This window comes from Pyrgilauda ruficollis, unplaced genomic scaffold (genome assembly GCF_017590135.1).
Source record: "Pyrgilauda ruficollis isolate IOZ18807 unplaced genomic scaffold, ASM1759013v1 scaffold2, whole genome shotgun sequence".
In the NCBI taxonomy this organism is placed as follows: domain Eukaryota; kingdom Metazoa; phylum Chordata; class Aves; order Passeriformes; family Passeridae; genus Pyrgilauda; species Pyrgilauda ruficollis.
The window spans coordinates 2,775,178-2,800,290 of NW_024519206.1; the positions used below are offsets into that span (position 1 = coordinate 2,775,178).

Consider the following 25,113-nt stretch of genomic DNA (forward strand, 5'->3'; position numbering starts at 1 on the left):
TTGTGAGCTGATTTGTTACTGGTTTCAGAACTAAATCTACAAGAAGAAAAAGATTATCCTGTTCAATAATAATAATAGTAATTTCTTGGAGGAGAAAACATTGTGTGATGAAATGCTTATAGAAGTAATATAACACTCTGAGTAGAAGGTTCTTTTGAAGAAAATAATCTTGAATGGGGAATTTTATTTGTGCTTGCACAATACTGAAAATCATTTCGTTTTTGGCCAGTAGCACATACGAAGCACACCTGCAATGTCAGCATAAATAAAAATAGTGGAGTAGCATATTTCACACTGGAGATTGCAGTTTAGATGAGAATCCTGTTGTGTCAGCTGTTCTACAAACAGAGAGGAATAATCTGTTTCATGATACAGTCTAGCTGACAAATCTTAAGGACAAGCATGCACACAGAATCATAGCAAAAATGAGAAATGACCCAGGTATTTGCAGCTATAGAATATGGTTTAAAATGTTTATCCAGATTCTTTAAACCAAATGAAAGTTGTCAGTGAATTTTTTTTTCCATTTAAAGTATCAAGAATAGAGAAAACATGGAAATGTATCCGTTTTACTGAAATATTGACTTTATTGGAGAAAATTAAGGGAAAGGCATTGTTCTGACATTGCAAAAATGCTTTCCTTTTTACCCCAGAAGTGGTTTTTATGATGATCTTTCTTTGTGTGTCTTAAAAAAAACCAAAACAAAGTCACCTGACAGAAGCATACAATTTAATGTTGTAAAAATACTCAGATTTTTTCATTTTTATTTGACTTTTATTCCCCATTTGAGATCAAACCTATTGCCTTTCCTGGAAAACTGCAAATTTGGGTTTTGAAGAGCTTTTGAAGGTCTTTCGAAGAGCTCACCACAATCCATTGCTCAGATCTAGAAATACTCTTTTGTTGCTTTGCTTTTGCTAACAGAAAGCAGTTTCAAAACCAGTCAGGAAATCACAAATACAGAAGATGGTCTCCTTTGGTTTCTGCTGCACTTGGGAACTGAAACCTGTGGAGGTGCTCCAGCAGCACGAAGGGCTGTCCCACAGAGTGAGTGCTTGGGAGCTGCCAGAGACAAGGAGCTGTGGAACTGGTGGTCCCAGCCCTGCCCACGCTGAAGGCTGTGTCAGTGTGCAGATGCAGATGTTGCCAGCTGAAGAGCATTTATAAATGAGGAAATTATCTAATCGCAGAGGGTGTGCTTCTGGCTGCAGCATTACTTGATGGATGTCTCTTTAACAATCTGTTGGCTGTGGCTGTGCTGGGCTGTGCTGACCTGCAATGTGGCAGGCATTCCAGGATGGCATGTTACCTTTTTCTCAGTATCTGACCCCAATATCTCAAGGACTTAAGAAGTCAGCTGTGAATGGAAATTCTAATGGAAATTCATTTAGTCCTTTAAGTCTGTGCTGATCAGGAATTCCTGTGGAAACCTCCTGCAGTGCACAGTGCACTTCTGTTCCAAGTTTGCTGCTACTGAACTAAAACCCCTGTGCTGGCCAGGCTTGCTCCAGAGCATGTCCAAAGTTTATTTCATTATTCACTGCACACATGATGAATTTTTTTTTTTTAAGTTATTTCAAATTAACATTTTTCAAGTTTCTCCCCTCATGCCCAAAATTAAAATTCTTAATTTATAATTCCATCGTAGATTGCAATTTTTAGAAAGTGTGATCTCGTAAAATTTATGTCTTTGGGTGTGACATATTAAATGTCTAAAGTTTTCATGTCAGAAAAATGTGAATTTCCAACAAGCTATTTATTATCTTGGACTGGAATAAAAGATCTTGTAGGGAAGAAAATTAAGCATAGCTTTCAGCTGATAAATATTTAGCCTTTGTATTAAATCTTAGTATAGAAATTTTAATAAGTAGCAAATGTAATAAATCTGTAATAAGTAATAATGTAAATGAAATCTAATAATGTAAATAAATCTGTAATAAGTAATAATGTAAATAAATCTTAAATCACTTAGTATTGCTTCTCAGTTTAATTATTTCTGTATTTGGAACTCAGAAGAAACAGAATTATGTTTTTAATATTGGCTGTATATCATGATACCTTAAAGGAATGAAAGTAATTGGATGCCTGAAAGAAATGAAAGCAGTAAGTCTGCTTTTTGTTCACAGAGAGCTACAAAACCGAGTGCAGTGACTCCTTTTCATTCAGCTTTTAAAACTTTCTTACAAATGTACATACTTGTGTTCAGTCCTGTTACTCTTCTCTCTGTTGTGCTTAAACTGGGGTTGTTCTTTGGGATATCTCTGTTGGTTACCTGTTGATAAGTCATTTCCCATTTTCTTTCCCTGTTGACCTATGGATGGTTGAATGTCTGTGCTTTACTGTATGTTGTTTATACTATTTGTGCATTCACACTTAAGATCCCACGGGAAGAAAATTTACCATGATGCAGAGTAACGTAAACTTTTTGTAGCAATTTGTGGCAGTCCATGTGAGAGCACGAGTCCTGAATAGAAGCACCAGCAGCACATAAAGGTGACGTACCTGCTTCATCCTTGTACAGGTGTGGGACTAATTATTACCTGTTCAATGTGAACAAATATGTTTAAGACAGCTGAGCAGCCGTTCAGACATTTTCCTGGGAGGAAGTGCACATTTTACATGGGGCTGACAGCTGCTGATGACAGCTTTCGGTGCCTCAGGGCTGACATGGTTGTGTCAGAACTGCAGTGGGCACACATACTGTTGAAGGATTTGATGCAGTGGTGGCCTGATCATCAGAAGGGTGGCCACCTCTAAGCTAGAGAGAACAAGCATTCACTGCTGGATACGCTTGACTCAGAGAATTTACTTGAGCTTCTCCAAGCAAAGCTTAGAGCAGGCTGGTGGCCTGCTGGTAGCAGCGTGTGTGCTGGATGTACGTAAGGAGGCTGGCAGCTGTTGCTGGCTGACTGACCTCAAGCAACAGGCAGGTTGCAAAGGTGATATCCTTGAAATGCATTCTATGATTTGTTTATGAGTTTCCTTCCCAAAGAGAATCCCAATGAGAAGTAACATGGCTTTTCCACTGAAACTCAGGAAGGGTGATAGTCAGCCTTTATACTTCTTGACTTTGTTTTGTGTGTGTTTGGTGTTGATTTCATTTTCTTTATGCTGTGGCATTTAGTTTGACTGACATTTTCAAATGTACAATAATTGAGATCTGTGCTCTTTAACCTTAAAGAAAAAGCTGTAAGCTGTTTTGATTAAATTCTAATTCTTTGGAACAGATGTTATATCAGAGCGGAGTGGGGGGGAAATAAGCTCCATTTAAAACTCCAGGCAAAAGACACCTGAGGAGTCTGTGACCAGGGATTGCTTAATGTTTTTCTCTGGCTTGGAGTTGATGAAATAGCTGGTGCCTGGGGCTGTGTGCACTTTGGATCTTCTTTTTCCTCTTTTCTTTTTTGGCTGCTGTATCTCTTATATTGTTAATGTGTCTTATGCCCATGTGTACATTTTATTCTATGGTACTGGGCAGCTTAGCTTTTCCTTCCCCATAACATTGTTTGCACACATTTTTGGGGGTTTGTGTGGTACTGTTTTTAAGAGTTCTGATAACCTTCTGAGTTCAAAGTTTTATGCAAATGTGATTGCTAACTCAATGTCACTGGGTGATTCTGCATGACCACTTAGAAAATGAAGAACACTTAAAATTTTTTGAGGGATGTTTTAGAAATAAGATGGTAGCAAGTGCAGGTATTGGCAGCTTGGTGATTTAGAATATACTGCTCTGGCTTTTAAAGTGTTCTATACAGCTTTGAACCCTTTTTAAATGTGTCCATGCTGTCCCTAGCTGGGGCCAGGTCTGTGCGGTACATTTATCTGCTCAGTGGCAGGCACTGCCAAGTTGCTCTGTGGTATTTTGTGGTGGTGTCATAGGAGAGTTTTTATCCTTACGCTGTGTGAAAAGCTTCTCCTTTATTTTACAGTATATACCTGCCTTGATCTAAAACAGTCCTTTGCAGACCCAATCACCTTATTTGTTTCAGTAAATTTAGTTTCTGTGGTGGCAACTGTGATGACTTCTGTAGCAAGAAGGAACAGAATACAGAATACAGTACAGAATAATACAGAATACAGAAGGAATTTTGCAGGAACACACATTTTGCATTGTTAATTGCTCTTGGGATTGTACTTGTGCTGCTAACCATGAGTGCTTGAAAAGTAATGAGAAGCCAATCCATATTTTTCCTTTTCCAAGGGCTACTGGATTATGAGTGATACTAAAAGTTTGGTTAGCAGAGTAAGTCCTTACCTGTCTTGAAATTTTTGGATTAAGTAGTATCTGTGAGAGAGCAAGTACTGAAGATGACTGTGCTCTTTCTAGGATCAACCAAATAAAATAATGAAGCACTAAAATTTTTCCTGGTTTGGGACAAAATTTCATTCAAACTGGGGGAGTTTGGTCTCTCTTACTAAGGGTAATCTGTTGAAAGGAACTTTGCATCTGTTGCAATGGTTTATTTGTGTCTGGAGGTTTTTCCTTTGTTGGTTTTTTTAGTTTGTTGCTTTGTTTTGATTTTTTTTTGTGAATTGATCCGGGAGGAAAAAATAGCCCAAAACCACATATGTCTTAATCTCCAGAAGACTAAAGTGGACTCGCAGTTTTTGTGTTACTCTTAATGAGAGGTTTTTTCCTCTACACCCAGTCAGAAGGAAATAATCAAGAAGGCAGGAGGTGTTTTCTGAACTTCATTAGTCTCAACTTTTCAGAATGTGTTTATGGGAAATTGCACAAGACAGAGAGTGCACCCTTGGTAATTCTTTAAATTCCTTCAATGTAAAGCAGAGGAAAGGAACTATGATATGGATTTCTGTACCGTCCTACCCAATGACATTTGCAGTTATGTAGATTCAAGGCTCTTTCTGCTTCTCTGGAGTTGAAATTCTTGAATAATATTTATGACAGGTGAATAAGGTTTGAACACTTAAATTTTACTTCTGTTGATTTAAAATTGTAGACTGTGATGAAAACTAGCAATTAGCTTCATCATCCTAATGTCAAATATAGGAGTCTCTCAGTCCTGTCTTCAAACTGGGATTCAATTAATGCTTTGTCTTTGACAAATATGAGAGCACATATTTGGGGGTTTTTTGCACTGTGGTGGATGCCCAGAGTAGAAATAATACTGAGTGATTTTCTTTGGTGTAGATAAACTTCATTGAAACTTTGGAAAGTATGTAAACAAGATAAATTATTTAAACATTTAAAATGGAGTTTTGGATAGAGCTGCATTATGTTATCACCATTCCTTTGTCCAGGCTCACTTGCATTCTTAAAATACTGTGAGGACCACCTGTTTCACCTTGCTTCAATTCACTTACAGACTCTTTTCACCACAGATATTGTCATTCCCACTAACAGCTGCTAGATGGGGTTCAGAAGCAAATTCCAAATAGAGACACTTGTAAACTCTTACAAATTTTTGAGTAGAGACTTCAAACCTGTCTCATCATGGAACAGTCATATTTGAACAGGGATCTTGAACAAGTGTCAAGGAATGCTCTGGTCTTCACAAAAGGGAAATGATTATATGAAAGACTTCAGCTTCTCATTTGCCTTTATGACTACCTTTTTCATAGACTTTCTCTGCCTTTGTTTTTCCAACTGGTCTTCTCAGCAGTGCTTCTGTTTTGACATGTTGCAACTGGAGATCATGTCTTGCTCTTTTATTTGTAGTTTTGGGCGTCATCTGTGCCACCTCCCCTAAATTCATATGTAAAACTCCTGATACCCTAAATTGTCAGATTTAGTAGAATGTACACTTGTGTCTTTTAAAACAAATGTTTTTTAAGATTCACTGTGTTCTTTTGGATTCCTACTCCACTGCCAGGATCTACAAACATGACATGTAAAAATTTGCTGACCTGTATAAAATAAGGAGCTTTTGTGGGTTGGGAATGTTAAAATAATGTGATGGTGGTGATTAGTAGAAAAGCAGAGATCCAATTTAAAGGAATAGGTTAATATAGTGACCATGGTGTGGTGGGTTCATCTTGGCCAACCACTAACTCACTCCCCCTCTTCAACAGGGCAGGGCAGAAAATACAATGCCAAGGCCTGGCTGTCGAGGAAAATCAGGGAGCCTGGCCACCAGTTCCATCACAGTAAAAAGCAGACTTGGCTGGGGGAAAGTTATTTTAATTTCCTGCCAGTTAAAGTAGATTTGTGTAGTGAGAAGCAAAGGCAAATTAAAACAAAATTTTCCACATCCTCTTCCCCTTCTTCCCAGGTTCATCTTCCATTCTTCATTCCTGACTCATCTACCTCACTCCCCACCCCAAGCAGCACAGCAGGATGGGGATGGGAGGTTGTAGTCAGTCCATAGCACATCCTCTCTGCTCTTCCTTCCTCCTCACACTTTTTCCTTCCTGCAGCTTGGGTCCTGCCCATGGGCTGCAGTGCAGAATCTTTATTTATTTGTATGTTTCTGTGCTCTCTGCTTTGGGCCTTATATGTTAATTGCTTTGTAAAAGAACCTGAAATCCAACGATGTGATATTGTATTAGGCCATTTAACAGCTGGAAGTTGTGCTATTATCATCGAAACCGTAACAATTTGAACATAGCTGAGTTGCCTCTTTCTACCTGTTTTCAGCTATGAAAGCAATAGTGCGTTAGACTTTCTATCTAGTTTAATCTACTTTGTGCTTTGTTATTTTAATTTTCATGCAAATTAAAAATGGTAATGTAGCCAAACAATTCTCTAAAGGTCCCTCATCTCATTTTAAAGTAAACTGAAATATTTACCCCAAAAATGTTTTTACATCTGAGTATTTAAATATAGTTTGTTATTCTTGATGTGGAGGTTTTTTTGTATGGGTTTTTTGCTATTTTTTTTTTGAGATTGTGTGTGTGTGTGTGTGTTTGTATGTTTTGTAAAGCAATCAAATCTGGAATGGATTTGGTTTCTTTCACTATGGATCTTTCACCAAAAAGTTCACCAAAATTTTCACTCCTGTGTTAGGCATGGTGTTTGCTCTTCTGAATTGAAATTTAATTGACCTATTAGCATTACATCATAGTACAGATATTTCCAGGAAGTGATGTTTGTTGATGAGACTGGCAAATACAAACCTACTACCCTCAGCATATTGCCTTTTTTGCAAATAAGAGTTATTCCAAAAAGTTCTTCCCTCTTCCAAAAGGAGTTATTCCCATGTTCTGTTCCAAATAAAAATTGAGCATTAATTTCATAAAATTTTTACCATCATCACTGAGGCAGATGGAAATAAGAACGGCTTGGTGGTTTTGTCTCAGATTAAGAGCTGCATCCCATGACATGGAAGGAAATGTGCTCACACCAGCCCCAAAATCGCTGTCTGGAGTGCTGGCAGTAGGTCTGCAGGCACCAGGATGCCACTGGGAACTGAGGAAAAGAGGAAATTCTTTGGTGCTTGTAGCCAGCACTGCCTGCTAATCCTGTGTGTAACACCACTGGCAGCCTGGCTCAGTGTGGAGGGCCAGTTCTCCAAAGAGATGGGACACAACTGTGTTTAGCCACTGCCTAAGTTACCTGAAATACCAGGGATATAGTGGCTCAGACTGCTCTGACAAATCAATCTTCACCTTGATCAAGTATTCGGGGCTCAAAAAGACATTCCCTATCATTGTCCATCAAATCACTCACATTTGTCCATGAAACTTTAGCTTCTTGGCTTCTGGAACAGAACTGATGAAAGCTAAGGTGTGGTCTGATTAATGGTTTTACCATTTGCTTCTGCCCTTCCTGCCTGCATCTGTGGTGGTCTCTTCATTATCTATCCACGGATTATAAAATCTTGGATCTCTTTGCCTGGCAGGTCTTCCCTCTCCACCTCCAGCTCCCAAAGCTTCGTTCTGCTCCTTTATTCCCTTTGGTCAGAAATTCGTTCATTGTTATCCCTTTAAAAGTTGGCCTTTTGCAGTATTTTGTTTTTAAAGTGTACTGCTTATTAATTTATCTCAAATGAGAGCAAGATGAGTCTGTTATGTGCTAATATACAATGGATTGTGATATGCACAAAGAATGTCTCTAAGCTGTCCACTTGGATAAAGTAGCCCTTCTTTGGGTCAGTTTTGTGCATAACATTCCTCCTGGGAAGTTACTTTGGATAAATCAAGAAACTAAGGTTTTGAATTTTAAGTGAAAGACGGGAATATAACTGCCTGGTAGACAAAACTAAAGATAAAATCAGTAATAACAGTAGTCTGGCAATAAAAGCATTGATTGATTTAAAATAAAATCTAAAAAATCTAATGAAAAGGATTTGTGAGGTGCCAAAACTGAGGTTATCTATTATAATTCTGCTATAGATTCATACCAAGTTAGCAAAATCCCTCTCATGACAGATATCTTTAAATAGTCTTGCCTTTGCATGCACATACATTCCTTACTGCTCCTCAGAACATTTATTTATTGATAGGAGCTGTGTAAAGGCAAGAAAATTAGATTATTTGTTATGTTAAGCACATTTCCACATTGCTGATGTTTCATTATGCTGCTTAAGCTCTCAGTAGGAACTTTAATTTTGTGTGTATTTTCAAGAAACCTTCTTTTCAAGCAAAAGTTTCGGGAAGCAGCAGTTTTATAATTCTGACAGTCTAGACTATTCAGTATGACTTGAGGATTGTTTTTTGGAAACAGAACTTTGTGCTTAGCCTTTCCTATTGTGTTTTTCCTTTCAGCAAAGAAAGGATGCACAAAGATAGATTTTGTGGGTTTAGGAAACAGATGATAGCATGCAAAGCCTCATGTTTATATGCACTGTGGTGTTTTGACCTTTATTTAATGGTGTTTTTTGAAAACTTCAGAGCAGGTCAGTGAAGGGTGTACTCAGTGTTTGAGGTCAGCAAGTGAAAACAGACAAGGGTCATCTGCCCCTTATTGTGTGTGTGAGGGGTGAGGGTCTGTATCTATTTATTTGAAATTTTCTTAGCCGGTCTTCAAAAGAGCTAAAAGAAAAAAAAAGAGGCAACATTATCTAATCAAAGCTGCTCAGTCAACTAATGACGTCAAGTAGTAACCTTAACCTTCACTTTCTCACTGTATTTCCTTTGGACTATAAGCTATTTAATACAGCTAAAAATTACCTCATCCATCATAGCAATGTAGCCTTTTTCTGTGCTTCACTGTGTAGTGGGTTTATCAGCACTGGGCATGGGAATGAGGTGAAGAATCATTTCTTCTTTAATTGAATTTGCAGATTGGAATGTTGGAGGAGAGGGGCAGCAATGGTCTGTGCTGGCACTGGGCCAGCCCCCCAGGTTGTCAGCTCCCTGTGAACAGAGTGCTTTAATCACTGCACAGACTGGGTGCAGGGTGTGCAATAAATGCATTCAGTCCTGCAGTTGTGTCTAACATGAATTTTGAGCTACAGCAGTAATTTAGAATAGAAACATGACCTGCGTGTGGTCGCGCTCCGTGCTGACTTGACTGCTGTGTCTGAGAAAGATGATTGTGTTGTGTGATGAGAGCGGGTGTCAGGTGCTATCATGGGGAAATAAAAGCACTTATTACCTTGTGGTGTGATTTGTTCATATGACCTTGCTGTTGGAAAGAATAATTTTGCCTTCTGGTATCATTTACAACAGCATGTCACTTCTTCCTGCTGTTTCCAGTAAAAGTAATAAGGCTACTTAGGCTACTCAGAGGTGACCTGATGTGCACATAGGTAATTAGAGCAGGTGTCATTCTCAATTCAGTTCTCAGCATTGTAGAGAATAATGTGTTATTGCTTTTGCGAAAGGGAAGCTGGTAATTGTCAAATACTTAAAAATTAGCAGTTAAATGGCAGTTGGCAAGTCCTTGCAGCAGCAACATCTTTTTTTTGTTGTTGTTGTTGTTGTTTTCCTCTCTTGTTGCTTATGCCAGTCTAGAATATGAGAATCACAGATTTGTTTTTTCCTCAGAATATGGCGGCATGGGTTTGGACTTCTCCTATCATATTGCAGTGGCAGAAGAGCTGGGAAATATCCATTGTGGAGGTATTCCCATGGCCATTGGAGTGCAAACTGGCATGGCTACCCCTGCTCTTGCAAGGTAATTTTCAGAAAGCTTGGTTTAGCCTAAAACCCAATTGTCATGAGTAGAAAAAAGCAATACTGTGTAGATTTACTGCCTAGTTGCTACTCAGTAATGCCTGAGGAAAGAAGCTACTCTCTACTTCTCTCAGTTTGCTTTAGGGGAGAAAATACTTTCTCTGGTTTGTTTTTTTTTTTTTTTTTTTGGGTTTTGTTTTGTTTTGTTGTTGTTGTTGTTGTTTTTTCATGTTTGAGTTATATTGATTATATATTAAAACATTAACCTTGTTGAGTAGTAGATAATATGTTTACAAACACAAGATATTGGTACCACAACCAGTTAAAAAATTTAATTCCAGAATCCAATTTGTTCATGTTTTACTTTTTCTTACATCCCAGTGCAGTAATACTAAGGATGCATTTAGTTGTAATGATTGGGATCAGTCTAATTCTGCTTTATAATTTACTTGCTCTTTTTCCAGCTTTGCAAGGTGTCAGTCCTAAAGTTGTAGCACATATATCATGCTTCCTAAATATGCTCATTCTAGGCAATTAATAATTTTTCTTTTTCTCATCAGCTACATCAGTGTTCCCATTTTAATCACGCATTATCATTCAGGCTCCGGCATTTTCTTAATCTGATTTGTTGTGGTTTTTTCCTCCATCTTGGTTTGGAAAGACAGGTGCCTAAGGAAGGCAGGAGCCTCTCCTGAAATGGAGAATATAAACCCCCTCCCACCCCACTCCTAATTGCTATGAATTTTAAATTAAGGGGGTCTCACTGGAGGTCTCATCTACAACAATTTTTTTTTAAAGTTTTCTTCTCCTTTGCATAATGCAACAAAAGCTTGCTAAATGCAAGAAGTTCAGTATGTCTCTTGCAACAGTGGCTTAGCTATAGTCCAACTGAGAATAAGAATAGTATTTTAAGACTTCAGACAGTACTACCTTGCCCCCACGACGGCCTTTTATTCAGGGGTTTAAAGAAAATCTGTGGGTAAAAGAAAATGGGATTTTGTTCCATTGCAGTTTTTTGGCCTTGTGTTACTCTGTTCTACTGTAGTAAAACAGTAAAGTTATGCATATTTGTGCTAGTGAAGTCCTAAAGTGGAAGTTCTTGGAAAATAAGACTGAAATTTTTGTTAACTTGATAAAATCTTTAATTGAATTTGTGTCTGCATTATTGAATTTTTCCTCCACTGCTGAGCCAATTCCCCTGGCTATTTATACAGTACAATGCCCCCTGCCTCCCCAGCCACCACATGTAAAAGTGAATGGTTGGTAATGAAAAGAGAAAGCTGGTTGCTACAGGAAATTTTGCCTGCGTGCATCTTTACCTCATGCTGTGTAGTGGGAAGACCAACTGCTTGTCCTGGGTCATGGATTCAAATGGCACCCGTGTCCTGGATGGTTTCTTTAAAAGTATCTGTGTGCTGTGGGGATTCTAAACCTGTTCGTAGAGATAAGTCAGATTTTGCATCTTGGCTATGCATTGTTGCACAAATCAAGCAATAATGTGGGAATCAACCATCAAACCCTAAAAAAGCCTCTGTAGCTCTTTGTTGGCTTTCATAAACTTGGGCTTTGTTCAGCACTCATCCAGCACACTTTTGAGTGTACCTACAAATGCCATGAATGTGATTCCTGTAATTCCCAGAGTCCCCTAAGTGATGCAGAAAGATTTTCTAAATTTAAGAACTACATAGAAAATGCTTTGTCCAGTGATCTGACCTTTGGTGGTTTGGAACATAACTTTCTGCCAGGTCTTTCAAATGCATTCAGATATAATAGTGCCCTTCTTGCTTACAAGTAGAGTGGAGAAAGCAGCTCCTAGCTGAGGCAGTGAATGAGACGCATTTCCCACAGTTTGTAGACATGCCTGTAGGGTGTCACATCTGTAGTGATACCAAATCAGTTTAGAGCTGCTTATCTCAGCAGTAGGCAGTGAACTTTCCTTTTTTTTTTTTTCCCAGTTGTTTATAGGCAAATAGTAAGCAAATTTAAGATGGGTAGAATTTTACAAAAGTGACATGTTTTTAACACAAAAGCTAGCAGCTGAGCAAGAAGCTAGCTGTATCCTGCAAGGCATGGAGACCTACCATCTTCTGAAGATAGTGTGATAGTGTTGCCCAACTAATTTAATTTTTTTTTTTTTTTTTTGATTGCACAATAACATCTTCTATAATCACATTTTTGGAAAGAACTGAGCTGTTTTCCGGAACTCAAAACAAAGAAAGACATCACCAAAAATACTATTATAAGCAAAGTTCCTGCTGTGAAAGTCCTCTGTTGAAATGCTAAAGGTTAGCAAAGTTTCAAGCATTAGAAAGCATTGCCAAAAATCACCACTATCTGCTCTCATAATCTGATTTTCCATGTTGTTGGTTGGGCTGTTTTTTTTTTTTTTTTTTTTTTTTTTGATGATGAATGTGCAGCTAGCCATACTTGATCAGGAAAATTAAAAAACAAAGTTTGCTGCCTAACAGACATGGGTACTTTGCTCCAGTATGCTAGAGGAAGGAGCAGGCACTCCAGACTTGCTACTTGAATTTATTTGGGATTGCTGCTGTGATTTTCAGCAGGGACTGGACTAGGAATGGAGCTCCTTGTGCACAGCAAATGGAAGTGTCTGCCAGATCCCTGTCCCATGTCCTTTGTGCCAGGGTTGGTTGGAGGGGATGACTTAGTCTTAGCTTGAATGGCACCGCTCCTTTGGAAGTACTGGGACAATGTTTCAGAAGGAGGCCCCAGCGAGCCTGAGGAGGCGAGTGGTGATGATGACCTGAGAAGCCTCACAACAAAGAGGAAGCTCAGGAGGAACTTGAATTTATGGATTCCTGGACACAGAAGATATTTCATGGTCAAAGGAATTTTTCGGTCGCACGTGAAAGGTCTGAGGACTAGACCGTGAACTCACCATTCACACTGCAAGAAGAAATCAGTGAATTTAGTGAATTTTAATTAGGACAAAATCAAGCATGAAATAAGATGTAGCATATCTTGAATGGATACAGTCTTCTAAACAACAGGAACACAGCGTGTGCCTCTTAACTGAATTTAAATACAGCCAAGTGAAATTTTTGTGTTAAAATACCATCCACAGTTTGCTGTTTCCTTTTTTATTTTTGTGGAGATAAAAGAACAGCTGGAAGAAGCATTAATGCATTTTACTGTGTGATTTAAATGTAGTTGTGAAATAGACATAATTTAAATACAGGTATTTGCAGATGGTGGCCATCACATGTCAAAAGTTTTCAGTCACCACTAAAACGGGGCAAAGAGACGGTGCAAAACAACAGAGAGGAGCAGGCCCTCCATCCTGGTGGTTGCAGAGTAGTGCAGGAGCATTGAGAGGAATCCTCAGGGGTTAAGTTTATTCATGTCTATGTTTATATTTATTTATTTAGATCTGGAACTTTTAAAGCAACAGCCATGAAGATAGATTTGGCTATCTAGACCACATGTTTCTGTGGGAGTAAAATGCCTGAATGCTTTTTAAAACTTCTTTGAAATGATTGTGACTGCACTTCTGGTGAAGACTGAATCACAGCTTCTCTGATAAATACCCTCTGTATACAGAGGGTATTTATTCTATCTTTTGGCTCTGGGATAGCTTTTACCTAATCATAGGAAAATTGACCACTGTGTGGGTAGAACAAAATTTGTAACTAACTTCTGAATGAAATTTACCTTCATAGGGTTTTAATATCCTATTTTTTTCATTATATTGTTGCAGGTTTGGTTCTCATGAGTTGAAAAAACAGTTCCTTGTACCAACTGTAGCTGGTGATTTTGTGGCTTGCCTGGGAGTCAGTGAAGTTGGAGCTGGGTCAGATGTCGCAAGTAAGTTAACCTAGCAAATTGTCAGTTTTAGACAGTCTGATGTTTTAATGGAAAGAATCTGTTTTTCCTGACCCTTCACTTTTCCCCCATCCTTTGTAAGAAACAAAAGGAAGGAAAGTCTGGTGTGGTGAGGGCAAAAAGTAACATTCCAGGAATATAACACATCCTTCTCATGCATCCAAAAGCAATCAATTTTATCATATTTGTCAGGTGAATAAAGGGAGTAACCTTGTATAGGCTGAGCACAACAGATTAATGCAGCTTTTATGCTGGCTCCAATTTTCTTCTAGTGCTGTCCTGCTCTGTCCAGGCTCACTGCTGGCAGGAGCACTCCAGCACCTCATCAGCTGCACAGCCACCTCCAGTAGTGCAGCTCTGACAGGGAACATGACCTGTTCAGCTGCCTTGACAAAGACCTTTCCACTGAAGGGGGGAAAACTACAGAGCCTCTCTGTTCTGAAAATGACGGCATCACTTTTGGAATGATTTCCTCTTGTTCATCCTTACTTCACCTCAGCCCCTTCTGTCATTCCTGTGAAGCAAAAGTATCTCTCAATTAGTGATTGCTTTATTTAGAGCTAATGAAGGATTTGCAATGTCAAATCTATTATCTTTATGATTTAGTTACTTTGCATGCAACTTTTTTTCTTGGTTTAGCGCAAGAATATGTTTACAAACCAGGACAAATGAAACTATTATTCTGAGGTGCCTGAGGCAGTCGAAAATTTGAAAAATTAAATTAAAACAGATATGGCTGAAAAAGAAAAGATGTCTCCTCTGATGATGAATCGCGGACTTCATGGAAAAGGGAATGATAAGTGATGACTTTTAGAGGTTTAGTTGTTGGACAGAGCATGGCCAAGTTGACCACATTGTGTTCTTACAAATTACTGAGACATCTTCCCACAGACAAACTTGCCAAGTATGACAGAGATTTTTTATCTAAGCACTCCTATATCCACCTCTGTCACCAAATTCCTGCTGTTTTTTCAAGGCAAATAGATAAACATCCAGTGCTCAAGCAAGGTTGCAGCAGGTAGATTTCAAGAACATTAATACGGATAATGAAATAATGGGACTAAATCTTCCTGCATATTTTATTGCTGTTTTCCTTTCTGGCTTAATTGAGTTTATTCCTAAGAATAATTCCATAATTTTAGTAGATGTGTTTATTAAATAGTACTTATTAATAATACTTATTAATTATAAATAATAAATAGAAAAATATTGAATTTCAATATAATTTAAACTACATTATTTCTTGTTATAATGTAAATATTATTAAGAATTAAATAATAAATCTTATAATAGCACTTAATAATTTATTAAGTAAATTTTGAAGTAATTATAAATTTGAATTTTGCTAATGTAAAAAATACAACATCATTTATTTTAATAAATGCCTCTCTGTTTTAATTAGATGACTATCTAATTTTAGAAAATTCCAAATAAAAATTTAATTTTTTGGATGCAGTGTTCCAGATAATAAATAATGGAAATATTCCTTCAACATCATCTTGTTTATCATCTAGTTAAAGTCGTATGATACACTTAGATGAATGCAGTTAAAAACCAATTTGGAATCAAAGAGGATTATCTGCTGAACCTGTGCTGCAGCTTGGAGACAGGATGAAATGAAAATACTCTTCCCCCTGTCCTGGAAGATTTATCCCTGATATAAATGCCAAATCCAGCTTACATTGCTTCTGAAGGGCAATTAAATGAGCAACAATAGCTTGTGTTCTGAGTTGCACCATTTTGCACCATCTCCAGATGGCCCAGCTGTAAACAGACTGAGGTGTGTGAAACTGCACTTGGTGCTTCCTTTTGTTGCTGATGCTATTGGGATGTTTGTCTCCCTAAGAGAAGTGAAGGGCCATGGCTGCTGTTCACATGTGAAGATTGGGGATGTGCTTCTGCCATGTGAGCCAGTATATTTTAACCTGAAGAATGACACAGAATAAGGTATCTCTAACATTTTTTCCTGCAGTTCCAAAATAACTGAAGGTGATCTGAACACAGAAAACAGAAACAATGTTTACATGAGAACTGAAATGTGCCTCAAACTAACTTATTCAGAATTCAGGAGAACAAGAAGGACTGTGTATATTAGTCTAATACAAGATTCATGTCAATTTGAAGGAACACCTTCAAGTCTGCTTTCAAGTGTAGTTGTTCTATATTGTCCATAGTAGCGACCATGTGCACCAAAACTAGCACAGAATTGGCTTGAGAAGAAAAACAGGGCAGTACAGATGGTACAAAAAGTGTCTTTAGTTTCAGGATTCTGTTACTACAAAGCATAAACATTTGTGTCAGTTTGAATGACACTGTCTCATTCTATCTCACTCCAATTCCACAATTATAGAATGTAGTCTGTGAGTGTATATAAGAACACATCGTGGAAAACACGTCCTCTTTCCTCAAGTTATGTTCAGGTATCTGCAGCTATTAACACTGTTCATGTCTACCTCTTCAACATAAATATCTTGCTCTGTTTTGTCTCTGTGGAATCCAGCCTTTCTGCTTTTCTGGACTGAGGTTGTCTTTTCTGAGCATAAAACCTCAGAATTTCACATGGTGTCTGTAAAGGCACAAATACATTTCCAACCCTGGTATAAGTATTACTCTCCAATACGTTGTTACACAACAGCTTGCAGACTTGTGAATCCTGTGATTAACTGTGGATCATCCTCATTACCAGTTTGCTATTGAAACATGGCAGGATTTGGTAATCACTTTTGCTACATTGTGTCTGAGTACTTGTACTTGCCAGGTTGAATTTGAAAACTCGAGATCATTCCTTTCTTGCTGGGCCATACTTCAGTTGTTTGTTTTGGTGATGTCTCCAAAGTTTGTGTCACAGACAAATTTAATTAGTGTATTCCTGTCCTTTTAAAGATCATTAATGCAAATATTCAGTAGGTTTTGTCCAGAGGCTGATATCGAGGGAGGGGCTTAACTAGTACTCTCCCTGCGCATCAGAACTTCTTCTTTTAATGTAACCTGATGCAATTTCTGCTTTGCTGAGTTCCTTATGCACATTTCCACTTTTGTCCTAATTCTTCTATTTTCAAATTTTAATTCAGAGTTACCTAGTAGTGTTAATTTCACTTGCTTGGGTCCAATAGGATTTTTCTCTAGAAAATCCTATTTCATAATAAATCAGGTTGGGTTTAAATAAGATACCATGGGCAAATTGAATTCTCTTTTATTTCCAAATGTATTTTGAGGCTGTGCAGATTGCTAAAACCAGAAGCCTCTGTTTTCACTAATTTCAATCTTTCTTGTAGGTGTTTTGCTTTGTCAGTCATATTTGAATCTGTCTGTAGTCTCCTGTGAAATATTTCTTTTTCTGAAGTGTCCTCTATATGTCTCATTTTTTTCCCATCCTCTTTTCATTTCTGTGGCTGAAACAGTTTTGTTTGCCACCACAGTCTTCTTTGATTTTGTTGGTTTTCATCTGCAAGATTTAACTTAGTTCAACTTATTGAGTACTTATATTCTAACCTCGAAGTTGTAGCTTACTTTCATGATTAATCTTGTTCATTTCCTGAAAGTAATTTCCTGTTTTTTTGAAGTGATTTTTCATTCAGTTAGAGTTGAAGGTATTTCTTTAAAGTTTTGGGTTGGGGTTTTTTTCCTGTGCTGATGATGTAAATTTCAGATATGTGTTCTTCATATTTTACTTTAAGGATGTGTGTTGTCTATCTTTGACTGTAATACTAACCTTAAAAGTTGAAGCCAACCTTACCTTTAGTCAGATCTATTTAAGTGCGTGGCTGGACTTGAGTGCAGTAGAGAAGAAAACTGAGGCTTGAGTACGTGTGATTTGAACAGTGGTGTCACCAGCCCTGGCTGCTTCTATGGCATCAGCTGTATTATTCACCTCCGGTGATGCCTTGTGCACTTTCCTAGAAGGGCTTCTCAGAGAATGCTGTGTAAGAGGTTGTGAGAGTCAGTGGTATGTGCCTGCAAAAATGGGTTATGGAGCACCCACTGAAGTAGCCTTTTCCCAGAGATATGCTCTGTCAGGGAAAATAATTTGTCAAATATTCCAAATTATCTTCATAGCCATATTCCTGAGTCCACTTGACCATAGTAAATTGTTAAGTAGGTTTTCAAAGCCTACTATATTTTAAACATATTATATATTATATATTGATTTGATAATCTTTATTGATAATCTCTAACTAAAGAGAATAAATTCTTCACAAGATCATTTAAAATAGTTGTTTCTCAAGGGTTTGAAGCAAACTGTGAACAATTGAATCTGGAGTACTTGAACATTCTCATTAGTAAGGCATTTGTTCTTTAATCTGTTTTGGGTGGTTAGGCCCCTGTGACGCCATGCCTGCAAGAACTATTTACATTTGTGGTAACACCACAGTGCTCATTGTTCCTTTGCAGACCTTCTATGGGACTTCTATCTAATCTCTTCAGTGGCTGTTCCACAACAAAGGGATGTGTGATGTAAATCACTGTGTATGCTCCCATCCTTGTCACACCATTTCAGTACAGTCGTATTTCTTATTCCAGCTCTTGTGTGTCTTTCATTTATTATTTAGTCTCCATGTATATGAGTGTCCAATGTCTGTGTCCATGTATTGTGAGTGCCGGTACTTTAGATTACTTAAGCTTCTTGGCATTCATTATTATACAGATTTCATATTGAGTCCCTTGGACAGCTTTGCCACAGTCTTTTTACTGGATTAATTCCTCTGTGTCTGCTAGTTTTATCCACATGATTACCGTCTCCTTCCCTTGCTTACATTCCTTTAGCCATAGCTATATCCCATACTTTCTTATTTTATACCTTATATAATTTTCTCCCATCATTTTTCTCCTGTGCCTTCATTAACAAGAAAAAATTTTAGCCATGCTGACCTCAGTCCCAGTTTATCTCCTAAATGAAGATCAGATACTTGGGTTTGCTTTTGGTTTATGTTTAGAGCCCTAGGGAAGAATGTGCATGTGCAGACTGAGGTGATTGTGTATGAAAGTGTAACCAGATGACTTAAACTGCCCACTCCACTTGGTGTCTGACTCCTACCCTTCAAGTCTACGATCCCCCTTCAGTGGATGGTCTCTTTTGGATTTCATAGTCTTGTTAGATTCACAAGTGCAATTAGCAGTGTGGTAGGGTTCTCTTATACCATCACCTACTAACAGCTGGATATCTGTTGGAGAGTCTTCATCAACTGGGGGGGCTCTTGTCAAAGAAGTTCAATTGCAGGGGAAAGAAAGGAGCCCTTTGGAGACTCTGCTGGAGAATAAATAATAACTAATGATTCTCTCTGGCTGTCTGTTTCAGGTAGGGCTGTTTGCAGCATGATGTGAACTGTTGCAGATGAAAATAAAATTCTTTTTTGCCAGGGTGTATAAACAGCAGGTGTTTAGAACTCATTCAGACACTCAATGCATTAGACTTGGCCTTTAGTAGTTCACCAGCTTTGAACGAAATGCAGCACGGTGACCAAGAGCATGCAGGAAGTGCATGTTGGTTTATGTTTATGCATTAGCAGATACCAAGGCTTGTGTTTGTTTAAGTCATGACTCTGGAATTAATAGCCTCCTCAGGATTAAGGTACACAGTAAGAGAAACTCTAATACATCACCTCACAATGAGATGCTTCTCTCACAAGTTTCTGATCCCCACATTTACAAGGAAGTTTTCTGCTCTCATCCACTGGGATGAAGACTCCATCTAAAGGAAGGTGGGAGAAGTGGTCCTGTTTCCCTAGCTTGCCTTCCATGAGTTTTCCAGACTAGTTTGCCTTATGGCCTGGAAGGGTTATAGGACAGGGGAGTATGCGGGAGAGCCAAATAGTTTTCTGTCTGAGAGCAAGGGAGTGAGCCTGCCAGTCATAGCTGGACCGATGTACCCCTCCTTCACAAGAATAACCCTTCTTTTCCTGTGTTTTGAAATAGATATCAAGACAACGGCTGTGAGAAAGGGTGATGAATATGTCATAAATGGTGGTAAGATGTGGATTACGTCCGGCAGCCAGGCAGACTGGATGTGCCTCCTGGCAAACACCAGTGAAGGACCTCCCCATCAAAATAAATCTCTCATATGTCTGCCAATGAATCTACCTGGTAATAACTGAAAACTCTTTGTCTTCTCATTTGATTTTATTGGTATTCTTTATATGCCTAATACAAGAAGGAAAGGTGTTTAACTAAAAATATATTTAGAGAAGTTGTTCAGATACATTTTCATGGCAATGATTCATAACCATATGAAGGTAAAAGTATAAAGAGTTTAGAGATGAGATTTCAAACTTGGGAAATACCTCTCAAGCCCGGTGGGCTTGCTGAAGAGAGTTGCAGGCATATTCAGAGTGTTTCATGTCTGTGCTGTGCAAAGGGATCCTTTCACCAGGGCACTATTACCAGTTAAATTATAAAAATAGTCTAAGAGTTAAATGTGGGCTGGAATGAAAAATTCAAATATCCTGGAAGTAGGGACTTGGTTTTGAATAAGACTAGCAATTTAGGTGGAGACATGGAAGAAATACTTCCTGAGCTAAGGCTACCAGTTTCCATGGTACAGCCACACAGTGTCTGTTCCTGAGTGCTCTGCAGACCTTGCAGAATGCACGAATGCTATATGCATAAAGAACATCATCCAGAGAGGATGCAGTTAAGATTGCACTGATGGGGATCTTCTGCAGTTTTGACACCTGTTCAAAAGTTTTTAAACCTTTTCAATTTTGACTCATTTTTATATTTAAAAATATACAACATATTAATTTATGGTAATATACTATATAATACATAGTATATTTAATACTTAATTTTTAAAATTAATGTTTCTTTTATGCAAACAAACAGTTTAATGCAATTTAATAGTCATTAAATCTAGAATAATGTATATGAAAGTATTTATATATAAGATATTTATACTCAAGGCCCTTTTGTTCATTCAATTCAGAGTATTTTACACACAAAGTATGTTTCATTATTGGCATTTCACATGTAGGAGCACCACCATAGCAGTGAAGGGAATGTCTCTATGTTCACTGAGTGGATTAGACTGAGAACAAAACCCAGGTCTCCAGTGTTGCAGAAGAGGATGGTGAGAGCTTCTTAAGGGAGTGTTTTTTAAGTGAATTTAAGCGTGGAGTAAGTCAAGCAAGTGAGTTGCCTTGAGAATCAAGCAGTTTCTTAGTGAACTGTGAGCTTCTACTACCTCTGCTCATGCAAGACAGGCTTTGAATGGGAGCTCGTGGAAGACAGACCTGAGCTGCTTCACTAGTTGTGAACTTCATCCTTATTGAGAAGTGATGAGCAATCATGTAACTCACATCCAGAATTGCTCTGAATTTCCCTTATCAGCCATCTGATGATAAATGAATGAAGTCCTTGTGATTTTTCATGGATGGGTCAGAATGCAAATGCAGTACTTCTTCTCTGAGATCAGTCTTCCTAAAACAACAAAGCAGCTGACCCAGAGTTGGTGGCAGATAAAATACATAGAAATTGACTTAGAGGTTTTCAGCTATTAGCTTATTCCAAAAAGGCACAAGTTGTCTAGAAAAGGGGAGATGTTAGATCTCACAGCCTACACACAGACCTTCTTTACCTGCATTAAATAGATTTAGAGTAGAAAAATTGTCTGAGACACCTTATTCTGATCTGCAGAAGTGTAGAATTCCTCCTAGGAACAAAATTTGTGCTCCTCAAAATGCATGTGTTTTAATTCTTCTGTGATGATACACATATTTATCTCCAAAGGGGTCACAGTACCAAGATTGGTGACCTTTTGAAATGAGGTATTAAGACTGTTCATTGTGCTCTGTGGGTGAGTCATATCAGAAGTGAGATTTTTCAGGAAGCTTCATCTGGTTTGATACATCCTAAGGATGTCTGTCTGCTAAAGATTGTGCTCCATGGAGGGCAGCAGACCAAGGCTGTACGGGAAGTGTCTGGAGGACATCACAGAATGATGCACCCTCAAACGTCTGTGGATATATGTGTCAAAGCTCAAAAACAACTGCAATGGAGAGCAAATGTGTTATATCTGACTCACCTCTGCAGGCACCAGCCTGTATGGCTGGGTAAGGAAGGATCTGTGGTGTATTTTTGCTAAAAATCTAAGTTGCTTTGTATTTATATCATGTGGTGGGGGAAAAAAAAGAGAGAAAAAAATTCCAAGTCTGAAAATGAATTATTACTTTCAACAATAGGTAGTTTATTGGATAGACAAAGTAGGATTTGCTTCTTCTAATTTTAGGTATATATACTCTCTAATCTGGGCTGAAGCAAATCATGGTCTAGATTTGACAGACACTGCTGAATACATTTCTCATAAAAGAAGTTTGGATAACAGCACCATGGATCCACAACAGATATCCAAATTTGGTGAATACTCCTCATGCAATAACAATGTCTTTAAAATGCAGCTAAATTTTTCATATAATGAAAGAGAATCTAGCAAGGTGCAAAATGTCTGTGTATGAGGTATATAGACAAATGGCTTGCAGCTCTGATATAGTAACTGTTTTGTCCTCTGGTTTGTCCTCTGAGTCCTCAGATAGCTCTAGGGGAGATTGCAAGGAGGAGTTAATAAGGAGAAGAGCAACCATGAAAAGAGAACGAGTGTGTTTCTTGGATTGCAATTTAAAATGTCTGTTTCCATTTGTAATGGCACTAAATGGTGTCAGGAGAGAGCAACTGCCTTTTTCTCAAAATAGAATACAGGAAATAAAAGAGATTGTCAGAAGGCTGGAGGAATGGGAGAAAATGAAAAATCAAAGACACTTGAGAAGATCTGCCCAGGGAGAGAAATAGCAATCCATCTCAATGATCCTGGTGCAAGTAGCTCAAATGGCTCTGTTACAGTGATTTTAGTAAGACAGGTGCTTGGCCTTGTTAAATTCAGATTTGTGAGTTATTGTGTGTAATTTGTTTAATACAGACAAACACCAGGAGTTATCTGGGCCAGTAATTTCTGCTGCTGCTGGTAATTTTTCATTTATAGTACTCCTTAGGAAGAGAAGGAAGATAATTACATGAAGGGAGATTTTGATGCCCCCATAGTGGCCAAAGAGATGATTATGTATGATTGTCTTCCACGATGTAAAGCATGTGCTAGCCTCAGACGGGGCATCCCGTGTGACTGATACAGCTTGGTCTCCTTGTGGGTGAGAGCCATGAATTAAGAGCAAGTGAAACTGGTAGGGCATGATAAAGGGGGATGCTGCTGGACCCAGGAAAACTGAATGACAACCCAGTCTGGAAGAATTACAGGTAGGTATCATCAGCACATTTAGTTCACTAACCAAGCCTGTAAGAGCTTTCTTCAATAGTGGTTGTTGTATGTGGATTTGGGAAGTAAACAACAGGATTGATTTAGCAATATAATAATGAACTGGCAGCAGTTGTGCTTTCTTGAGAAGAGTCCTTTTAAACCACCCACTGACAAGAGCAGTAAGTGCATCTTCATATGGGTGAGGAGTAGTGATTGCATAAAGCCAGTTGGCTTTAGACCATGCGTGATCTCTGTAACTCTCAAAGAAACCAAATAGCAGTATTCCAATGGGAAACAATGTTCCAGATTTCATTTGGGCTTCTAAAGTGCTCAGTGTGTGGTTATTTAGCTCTGTTTTTAATACGGAAACAAACCACAAATGATCTTTTGGCTGACTGAGTACAAATTGCTGGATAATTTTCAATGCAAAAGTCAAGAATTTTTATACAGCTGTCCTGATTTTTCTCCTGCATTGATCATACATCAAAGCAAGTCTTTTTTATGCAAGCTGTTTACAGCTTGATTGGTGGAGAAAAAAACTTGAGTGGAACTTGTGGAAGTCCATGAACATTGTTCTCAGAGAAGTCTTTGCATTTGTAAATAATGTCAGTATTTTATCTCTGTGAAGAGATGAAAATTTCCATAACCTTATTTAGTGCAGCCAGAGAGAGTAAATTTGAAGGAAATGGCTGCCAACTTTGTCTGCCTACAAAACCAAAGTAATTTCCATATGTCTGAAGGCCTCCTCTGAGTAAAGGGTGAGATGTCTGTATTAGTTCAGAAAGAGATGTTTTCAGAAAGCTGTGAAAATAGCAAGATATGAACAAGGACAGAGGGACCAGAACAATCTGTGTGGTGACCAGCCAAGTTCTACTGAGCCATGCCAGAGAGTAGTGGAGGATTGAAAAATAATAATGAGGAAAATAACAACAGAATACTTTCTCATCACAAAGCTGGTTGGAATGACATGGACATGAGTAGTAAAAAGCTTTGGTTTTCTGGCAAAGATACATATGCTGAGTTGGAGGACTGTTTTGCTACACATACAGACTTGTCAGATGTAATTAACGTGTTATGCACAAATCCTTGTGCCTGGTTGTTGTCCTCCTTTTGCTTTTGAAACATTCTTGACTTTCACCCTGAATATTTGAATTAGCTCCAGATCAACAGGGAGATAAAAGCTGAAGACAGGAGAAATGCCATGGGAAAACAGTAGGTGCCTCATTGCACAGGGATAAGCCATGCTTGCATCTGAACAACAGCAGGGAAGAACTTGTAGCTATGGAAAACAAACCATGGGAAGGAGTCCTGCCCCGGGTGACGAGGTGGCTGAACCCTCATGTGGCCAGACCTGAATGAACCAGGTTCATCTTCAACAGACCAGTGCACGTGGGGTCAGAGTCAGTGCTGTGTAGAGAGGTCTCTGGGGAAGCAAACCCTCCTCACAGACATATACACATGGAAACCGAGAGTGATCACTGTACCAGAAAAAATCAGCATAGGCTAGGTAGGGGAGGATAAATGAAGAAGAGAGGGAAGGAAGAGAATTTCCAGGAGGAGAAAGACTCTTAGCTGCAGCTTAAAATGTAGCTCTGTTTCTGTCCTTACTGAATATTTGTGTACTGTTTCACAGCAGTGCAGGCACTTGGCAAATACTGCCAAATTGAATTTCACCATTTTATTGTAACTCTAGATAAAAATCAAACATAAACAAATAAATATTGCGTTGTTTGAAGACCTGTGTGGAGTATTATGACTAGTAAATATTTATTATTTGGGGATATAATAAAAAGTGGGACTTTTACATTTAAAGTTTATGATTTGCTGGTTTAATAAAATGGAAAAATCTTTTAAAATAGGATTTGGGCCATTTTACTCCAGAATACTGTTACGTTTTTCCTTAAGGTAGGTTTCACTGTTGTCTTGGAACATACATTCACATCTGCAGACTTTTCTTTCTGAAAACAGTGTATTTGTTCATAGTGCTTGTATTTTTTGTGGTCTTTCTCAT

The 25,113-nt window shown here is 38.3% G+C and overlaps 1 protein-coding gene across 1 annotated transcript in view; it reads left to right on the forward strand.

The window, feature by feature from the left end:
- LOC121352872 (probable acyl-CoA dehydrogenase 6) overlaps positions 1-25,113 on the forward strand; it is a 76,231-nt gene that overhangs the window by 36,182 nt on the left and 14,936 nt on the right. The window contains exons 3-5 of the mRNA XM_041466203.1: positions 9,893-10,022; positions 13,740-13,846; positions 19,778-19,945. Coding sequence (XP_041322137.1) covers positions 9,893-10,022; positions 13,740-13,846; positions 19,778-19,945 — 405 coding nt within the window. The remainder of the gene's footprint in view (positions 1-9,892; positions 10,023-13,739; positions 13,847-19,777; positions 19,946-25,113) is intronic.